The sequence below is a fragment of the Magnolia sinica genome, chromosome 4 (assembly GCF_029962835.1).
Source record: "Magnolia sinica isolate HGM2019 chromosome 4, MsV1, whole genome shotgun sequence".
NCBI classification, from domain to species: domain Eukaryota; kingdom Viridiplantae; phylum Streptophyta; class Magnoliopsida; order Magnoliales; family Magnoliaceae; genus Magnolia; species Magnolia sinica.
The window spans coordinates 104,039,053-104,048,808 of NC_080576.1; the positions used below are offsets into that span (position 1 = coordinate 104,039,053).

General features: G+C 39.8%; 1 protein-coding gene across 1 annotated transcript; it reads left to right on the forward strand.

The window, feature by feature from the left end:
• Nucleotides 1-4,464: 4,464 nt before the first annotated feature.
• On the forward strand, nucleotides 4,465-9,258 carry LOC131243596 (uncharacterized). The gene is made up of 2 exons (XM_058243059.1): nucleotides 4,465-5,081; nucleotides 8,993-9,258. The coding sequence occupies exons 1-2, from the start codon at nucleotides 4,674-4,676 to the stop codon at nucleotides 9,080-9,082; spliced, it is 498 nt and encodes a 165-aa protein (XP_058099042.1). The 5' UTR covers nucleotides 4,465-4,673; the 3' UTR covers nucleotides 9,083-9,258.
• Nucleotides 9,259-9,756: the final 498 nt, after the last annotated feature.

Sequence of the window (9,756 nt, forward strand, 5' to 3'; positions counted from 1 at the left end):
TCTATACGAATGTTAGCACGACAGCTCGTAGGGTCACATCCTTTCCAAAATTGAAAACTCTATATTAACACCAACACAACTCAATAAAATAAATAGGTTTAATTACGAGTATAAATCGGCATTTTACATGATAATAATAACAATTTATATTTCTTAATAACAAAATAAGATAATACAGTCATTTAAAATCCTTTTTTGGTTCAATCTAGGGCAGAGCATCCGGTGTGTTGATCCTTTTATGTAATGACCTTCGGCAGAGCACCAGTGTTGATCCTTTTAGGACATGACCCTCGGTAGAGCACCTGGTGAATAGACTTTTAGAGTAAATACCCATGGCAGAGCACCCGTATGTGTTGATCCTTTTAGGGAATCACCTAGGGCAGAGCACCCGTGCCGATCCTTTTGAGAATGACCCTGGGCAGAGCACCCGTACCGTGCTGATCCTTTCAGGAATGACCCTAGCCAGAGCACTCATAAAAATATAATGATCCTTTTAAGGCAGAGCACTCATAAAAATATAATGATCTTTTTAGGGCAGAACACCCATAAATTCAAATACATTATTCATCATGTAATAATAAGGAATTAATTGTAATTTGAGCACATAACGATAATTAATTGAAATTAATTAATAATTCAAATAAATTACCTTTATACTATGCAATTAAGAATCAAATAAAATAATCTGCAACTAATGATAATAATCAAATAAATTGAATACATAACAAATAATCAAATCAATCTATATATTAACCTAAAATTTTCAACAGGGAAGATCACCTACATGCTATGGAAAAATAGTGTGATGAGAGGAAAATAATCTGTAGCGATGCTAATCTATACGTGTACTAACTTGGATTGACCAACTCTAAACTCGACCCGATTTGGGAAGTAGAACTTCATATAAATGCGTCCATCTTCATAAAAATCAGATGTTATAGAAGGATCTTTAAGTTAGCTCGTACTCGGTGAGCTGAGTTGCACTAGGCAGATTCAGTTAACTTGGTGGAACGGCTCGATATACGCTACCTCTACTAAGGATCTCTCTCTCTCTCTCTCTCTCTCTCTCTCTCTCTGGAATAGTTGCAAGGGATACTGGAAAAACCGACAACGCATCATTGGTGATTGAGTCAGTGAGTCATGAACTTGATGTTGAACCCTCATGGATACTCTCCCTTCTCCTGATGTCTCTTTTTCTTCTCACAATCTTTCTTTTATGATTTTATTTATGATTTTCTATAGATAGCATGAGAAATGGGGTATAAAAATAATGTCAGGTGAGTTGGTGGGTTCTGAGTTTGAGAGTTGTGTCTTCCGCATTTTCGAGGAGTCGTAAAGAGAAAAAGAACATGAGCATATGCAAACTTCTGATTGACTGTCACGAGGAGGACTGTTGGAGGGTCGATGGCCATTGGATGAAGGATTTTGAATGGCTGAGATTGTGTGGAAAGACCTCACATGGATTGGGAAGAGAAGAAGCCGTGTTATAAAAACAGAAGGCTTCCTTGCGCATGTAGAACTCGGGATGATAGGTGGGGTCTATTGAGATGTATGATGAAGGATCTAAAACATTCATTTGTTTTGTCAGGTTGAGATGGGTTGAGACTTCAAGAATGAAGCAGATCTGAAACTTTAGTAGACCTCACAGTTGGAATCCAGGGAAGAGTTTTCCATGGATGGAATTACTTCAAGGTCCGAACATGATGGATGCTTTGGATTATGCTGTGGGTCCTAACATAACAAATGGTTGATGGTCACAGCTCGGGTCGTGCGAGTACTGGCCGGAGAAGAAGGGAGAGAGGAGCGGGAGTTGGGGTTAGTTACGGTGAGAGGTTGTTTTGTTTTGTTTTTTTTTTAAATTTAGAGTGGGCTCCACAGGAATGATGTGACAGATTCACACCGTTCATCAATTTTGCTAGATGATGTTAGGACAAGGGCCAGGAAATGAGGCAGATTCAAGGTTTAAGTGGGCCATACCAAAAGAAAAAATGAGATATACTTCCCACCGTTAAAAGAACAGACGGGTTGTTACATTCGTGCGCCACATAAGTTTTGAATCGAGCTAATATTTTAGTACTTTCAACTCATCCTAAGCAAAAATAACCTCAAGAAGGGCATGGATCACATATAAACGTCTAAGATTTCCATAGAGATTTCAATAATGGACATTTTCATATTAATTTGAGTTTTGGATCTAGTTCATTTTTTATTCACGCAACAACGTCATATGGAAAATATAGATGTGCAGGATAATTTCTCACAAACATCACAGTGGCCCACGTAGCTTCTGACTGCAGCTGTGACAAGTGGTCTGCTTTAGAAAAGAAAGAAAGAATCCTACTGCACCATCTCTGGCCATGAACAGCAGTTCTTTGGTGGGCCCAACGTGAAGTATATGTTTATCCCCGTTGTCCCTCCTTTCACTTAGATCATTTTAAAGTATGAGCACAAAAATAAAGTTGATCCGATGCTCTAGTGAGCCACACTATATATGACTCTTGCATTTTATACAACCCAAGCTTATTATTTGGTGTGGTCCACTTGAGAAGAGAAAAGGATTTGGTTTATCATTTAGTAAGGGCCTTACAGTCTTGAGTGAGGCCCGATCTAACCCAATCCGCTCCCGTGCAACACATTCCAAGTATAGAGATTAAAAAAAAAAAAAAAAAAAGTGTTGTATGTGGAACTTCCATGGACCGAGCACGACAATCTGCACTCAAAATAATAACAGCCGAGTATAAAACATATATTGGCCCCACGAGTACTGTCCAGTAGAGACGTGGCATGAAATGCAATCCGCATCCCATTCTTATAGAGCATGAAAGTTTGGTATTTTTCTTTTACCAGCGCTTTATCTACGAGCTACTAATAAAAAAGCATTACTAGCCTGTCAATGAGACCCTGTATGCAAGCAAAGCTGCCAGCCTAGATTCCCCAGTAAATGGGACTGTACTGTCAATGACACCCGGTATGCAAGCAAAGCTGTCAGCCTAGATACGCCAGGTTACTGGGACCTGGGTGACCAAATGCTTTTTTGGTCCCACCATGATATATATCTTCTCATGTTCGGGTAAATTCAGAGCTACAATGAGCCATACCAAAAGAAATAGCAAAGATTAAATGAACTACCATTGCGGTTATTTTTGGTCCATAGAAGTTTTGGATCAGGATGATATTTGTATTTTACCTTCATTTTGATGACAATCACATTACGAATGAGTTAGAGAGCATATACATATCACAATGAGTCCAAGAAAGTTTTGGGGACGAGCATTTTTCATCCCTCACTTTCTATAGTGTGGCCAGCTTGAGTTTTGGGAATTGCCTCAGTTTTGAGATTATGTCATAATATTAGGTAAAATTAGGCCAACTTGACGTAGCATGGAAACTGCGGTGGAATCCATGTAGCATTTGGTTAAGTGACCTATGGTAACTGGGTTGTAGGAAATTTTATATTTATGACCAGGTCATGTATCTTGGATATGCTATCTAGGTTATGTTGATTTGTACTAGTTATTGTGTTCTTGGTTCATCAATCACCTTAGAATAGTGAGGAGAGCTTTATAGCAGTGGTGGCGAATGTAGAATTTAGAATGCGCCATTCTACCTATGCATGTATGGATGGTTTGAGAAAATACCAATGCAACTCTGCTTGAATCCAACATTGTCCCTAGCTCATTTATCATGCTGGCTGTGCTTCTAAAACTAGCTGCCTTGACTGGAAACTCTGCCAAGTCAACTCAACTCAACACCAAGGGATTTTGATTAGTTGCTTGTTGGCTTCAAAGCTGTTGAGGGCTGAAACCTTGGGAGCTGGTTACATGAGACCCCGGACAGGCCCAAGACAGTTTGGCCCTTACCATGGACCCCACCTTGATGTATGTATTCTGTGCCTACGTTGTCCATCTATTTTTTGAGATAAGTTCAGGGCATTATCCAAAAAATGAAGTAGATGTTATCATTAGGTGGACCATATACCTTAACATTTTGCACTGTTTATTTGTAATACAACCTGTTGATAAGGTCACGTTAGCCTAGATGAAGGGAAAAAACACATATCAGCTTGATCCAAAACTTTCATGGCCCCCTGAAGGTTTTTAATGGTCGACACTCATTCAACACTGTTTCCTGTAATGTGATCCAATTCATATTGGGATATACCTCATTTTTCGTTTCATCATGTAAAATGATCTGGAAAAATAGATGGACGGCATGGATGAAATACATACATCATGGTAGATCCCACAGAGCACCGACCACCAGCCATTGGCCGGTAGCGGGGAGAGTAGCTAATCCGTTTCCGGATTTGCCTACTTGCGGCAAGCAAAGGATCCGAATTCATAAATATATCGATCCTATTATTCATCCTGCAGTGGGCCCCACCATTTTGGACGGTCCAGAATTTTCCAACAACCCTATAAATAAACACCAACATAAGACCACAAGCCAAGTAACCCACCGAAATCATGGCACCCACGCTAAGATTAAAGCTTCTGGTAAACAAGAACACAGGCGAGGTGTTATGTGGAGAAGCCAAGAAAGATTTCGTAGATTTTCTCTTTAGCCTCTTAGCATTTCCAATTGGGTCCGTTGCAAAGCTCCTCACAAAGGAATACACGGTGGGATGCACTTGAAGTCTCTACGACAGCCTTGAAAATCTAGACGATGAATACATGCAACCTAAATTTGACAAAAATAACCTCCTCAACCCCAAGACGTACAATCCGATTAGCGGTCCGGATCCTCTCCTTTTGTTGCAAGGTGGTGCTTCCACCGCATCTAAGTACTACACATGCGGCTATAACTACTCTCACCGCTTCGTCACAGATGTTGAGGGCGTGGGGTGTCCATCTTGCATCAATAAAATGACCGCTGAGGTTGTCTATATTAAGCCTAAAGTGGTAGCGTCGGGATCGGACGGTGGAGGTGTTTCCGTTAAGGGTGTAGTGACTTATATGGTGATGGATGATTTGGCTGTGAAGCCCATGTCTACCATATCAGGCATTGCTTTACTTACCAAGTTCCAAGTTAAGGATGTGAGTGCACTCGAGGAGAAGGTTGTGGAAGTTGGGTTGGATGAGGTACGGCATTCCCCTGTTACCCTCTTTATAAGTTTGACGCGGATTGCGTCCCGCCCGGACGGATTACAGTAATCCGTCCGGGCAGAGCTCTTTGGGGCCTACTGTGATGTAAGTGTTTTATCCATGCCGTTAAACGCTTTTATCAGATCATTTTAATATGGTAATCAAAAAGTGAGGCAGGTCCAAGTCTTAAGCAGACCACAAAGTGGGTATTGAGTGTCCACCGTTAAAAACTTCTTGGGAGTTGGAGAAGTTTCAGATTAAGCTTATATTTGGGTTTTCACTTCATCCACGTCTACCTGACCTCATGAATAGGTTGGATGGTGAAAAAAACATCACATTGGCCCTTAGAAAGTTTTCAACAGTGGGTTTCATTATCAGTGCAGCTTCCTTTGGTGTGGTCTATTGGAGCTGTGGACATGCCTCATTTTTAGGATGATACCTTAAAATGACATGATAAAAGCGGTGAACTGCGTGGATAAAACACTTAAATCAAGTTGGGCCCCACATAGCCCTGCCCGGACAGAAGGAAAGCCGATTGGCTGGTGTACCACACACCAGTGACCTAGATGGTGTGTTGACGTAACTAAGTTGTGGGTCCCATAATGAGGTATGCGTCATATACATCTACCATTGAAACTCTTTTCGGGACATAGAAGTTTTGGATCAATATGATATTTGTTCTTTTATCTTCATCCATATCTCCATGACCTTGTGAACTGATTGGATTGGAAATAAAGGTTATAGTGGGCCCTATGAATGTTTCAACGGTGAGAATCATTATCCCACTACTATTTGTGGTGTGGTGGGGCTTATGATCTAGAATGATCTCACCAAAATGGATGAACGGTGTGGATATAATAAATACATGATCATGGGGCGCATGTAACTTAGATCTCCTTTCAACCATTTGTACAACCGGCGCTCGTACCCACAGCAGCCAGGTTGCTGGCGTGTGGCACACCAGCCAATCCGCTCCTACAAGAAGTGGGTCCTTATGCCTCTGTTGCAGACTCGTAAGAGTTTCGATGATATAGGCCATCCACTATACGGTTTCTATGTTAGTTTTTTTTTATTTATTTTTAATCTTCATCAAATAATCTTAAGAGATTTTTCTATATGGCCGCTTGTTTTTTGGTCCTTGGATTAAATAGAGAGTTTAAACTATTTCCAAAAAAAATAAAATTGTTTAGGATGACTGGGAGCCATTATGTCCAACTTTTTCATGAGTTCATGCAAAGATGTGAGTGTAAAACTTAACCAAATTCAAATCTTAGGTAGGCCACACCATGAGAAATAGTGGTAATGAATAGTATGTGTTGCGCCAATTCAATCAAATTGAACTACTTGTGTGATCGAGGGTATATATTGAACTTTTGAATGTGGGTAAAAAATGAGTGGCAGAGTCTACTTGACTCAAAGTTTGATTGAACCACTAGTGTCTCCTCTATTAAGCTAAACAAGATTGGAGATAGATTAAAGATCCAGGTCCTCTCAATTACTTATATTTGCGCTTCCTCCGAGACAATTTGTGAAAAGGTAAGATTAAGCCTTTCCTAATGAGTTCATTTTGTTACAATTTGGCGAACTTAAAGATTTAATATTCTTTCACTAACATTTTAAGTTCAAAGCACTCCTTAAAGGAATGAAGATAAACAAAAATTAATGAATGCGAAATGTTGTCAATTTCATTAACATTGGCGTTTGAAACCATCAAAACTCCTCCCTAAGGCTCTACACAATTTGGTAATTCTTTTTTTTTGTTTTTTTATTGTTTTTTACACACGCGCACACACCCCACACACAATTTGGTAATTCTAGTTCAACTAAAACTTTATATGTGTATCACAGATGTGACACACCACTCCTTACACGATTTTGCATGTATCGCAACTGAGTGAGGTCTACTGGTACACTCAACCACATCATCCAACTCTTAGGACAATCCAAACCCTTGATCAATAAGGCTCACCTTATAGTATTCTTACGCTACTCATTCATACCGTTGATATTCTAAGTGCCACTCTCATATATATATATATAGGTTCACACTGTTGGATACACGTCTTTTGATAAGGAATATGATGTAGAGTGGGTTGCAAACACTTTCATGTCCAAGATGGACTAGAGAAGGCCCGATCAGAGGCAGAAGTCATCAAGACCGTTGGAACCTTAAAATAGACATATCTCACAAACTAGAATGAGCGACTTCTGCCCAAAATCATATATGGTACGTCGAGTAACTCATTTCGGTTTGCGAGATATGTCTGTTTTAAAGTTCTGACGGTCTTGATGACTTCTGCTCTGATCGGGCCTTCTTTAATCCATCTTGGACATGAAAGTATCCACGACCCACTTTATATCAGTCCCCTCTACTTCAAAAGAACTCGTCCTCGAGTTCGTGCTGTTCAGTTCATGATACTCCATCTGGTGCACCATAACAATACCTAGATCAAAAGTTATGATGAATTTAGGGTCGGCCTTCTTTTGGTCCAACCATGCTAGGAATGTATCTGTGACACATTCTACATCATAATATCATACTTGTCTGAGAAAAAGATTGGTCAGTAAAAGATGGCCAACAGTCCAAAATCGAGGGGCATGTGTGGGTCACTGCAAATGAAATACTTAGATTGGTCACGCGTGTGCCATTCAATAGTGGGAATCAGGCCCCTGATGATAGTTGCAGTGCATGTGCGATACATGTATCTCAAACCAAACACTATGGGTTCCACTTTAGACACACAATCGCCTTAAAATCAAAGCCAATGGATGGTTTCCATGTCTTTACTGGACTCTTATTGGTTGGACTCGCATCAAACCCGTTGATCAGGTGAAACAACCACATGAGCTTGATTGGGCCACAATGGTTTGTATCTTGCATTAAACTCGTTGATCACGTAAAACAGCAATATGCACATGCAGCTTAGGTGGGCCATGAGGGTTTGGCAAAACAACCACATGCCCCATCTAAAATCTCATCATTGGTCTAATCAATGATAGGGCTTATCCTTGATTAGAAATGGGGAACCATAGGTTGGCCACCACTACTGGTTTTTTAGAGCTCGCGCTATCCACTATGGGGCCCATCCAAACTCTCTGCACATTGACGAGACGAACTTAACTTCTCCACCTATCGTCAACCCATGGGGAGAGAATGATAGAAGTAGAGAGAGAGAGAAGGAGATGACGAGAGGACTATAGAGGGAGAAGGAGAGGATAAGAGTAGCAAAATTTTTACTAAGATAATTAATATTCTTTAAGTAGGGTAAGTGGATTATAATTGTGGTTTGATGGAAGGCAGTTTAGTCAATACAAAAATACGCTACTGAATAGTATGGTAGTGGGCAATTTTTTTATCCAACGGTGAAAACTTTAGCAGTTTTATGGAAATAGTTAAAAATATATAGTTTTCCATAGGCTAAAAGGTAAGTGATTATATGGAAAAATTCATAATCTTAACCATATTATTTATACTAGAAAAGTGAATGGTCCATATTGATCGTGCCCAAAAAAGTCTAGTCATTGATATTAACCAATGGTATGAAAGAATGGATGGTCCAAATTTCAGTCTGAATGTCCCATGTGCCTTTTGAAATTTTTTAGGACATTGGGAAAAGCTAATGTCCAACAATGTCCCTGTATTTTAAGAGACACATGGCATGTCCCACCCCCAACCCGTACATTGCAAATGTGAAAATCTCATGCAATTGGATGATCCTACCAACCCTTTTAGTGTGGGCATTTTCAGAGCCATAGATAGGATGGTTAGCATCATCAAACTAAACTAAGTCCCACTTGCACTCACTAATAACCTACAACATTGATCATATAATATGGGATATAATATTTTTATTTAATTTTATCTTATTATATTTAATGTAGGATTTATTTGTGATTTTATTTGTTAGGCTTTGGCTCTCTTAAAGGCTTCCTTGGAGTCGAAGACAGCACTCAATGACATCTTTGGAGCAAAGTCGGAGAAAGTGCTTGTGGTGTAGATATATTGCAACATCATCACCAAGCATCTCCTACTGTAAATTGGTGTTGTGTGGGAATCTCATGCACATTTTCTACATTGGGATTTCCCGATAACATTAATGGATGGTAGGAGATGTTAGTCATAAAATATTATGTTGTTTCTTTTTATACCTTTCTAAGCATAGTTGTTTGAAAATATTGATGGTGTTTAATATCTTAAAAAAATACAGTGTGAACTCATTTATTTTGCATTGAAATATTTTATTTTAAAAACTTCAATGAATTAGTGGCTGTAAACATTTCATCGACTATATGTATAGAGGTATACATGAGTCGATCCGAGCCGAGCTATGAGCACAGCTCAACTTGGTTCAGCCACTTGCCGACCCCAGCTTGAACTTGATCTTTGAGCCGAGCTGGAGCCTGACTAGCCAGCTCGGCTCGGTTTGGTTAGTAGCTCGGGCCAATTCGAGCTGAGTTCGAACGAAGATTGACCCGAGTTTGCCTCTACGGCATTTTCACAAACACATGGACCGCATCTGAAATTCTCATTGTTTGGAAAACAACGGCAGCGGTTTTTACAGGTATTTCATCAAACACCTCGTAGGTAACATGAAAATCAAGAAAAAGGGGTATTTGTTTCACATACATACCTTCCTTGCCACCAGTTGATACTTGTTTGGGTCATTTCATC

What these genes read in the sequence shown, in the direction of transcription:
- LOC131243596 (XM_058243059.1), top strand. Translation starts at nt 4,674, where the DNA reads ATGCAACCTAAATTTGACAAAAATAACCTCCTCAACCCCAAGACGTAC. An exon ending in TGGAAGTTGGGTTGGATGAG is followed by an intron (nt 5,082 to 8,992) that starts GTACGGCATTCC and finishes TTTATTTGTTAG; the next exon opens with GCTTTGGCTCTCTTAAAGGC.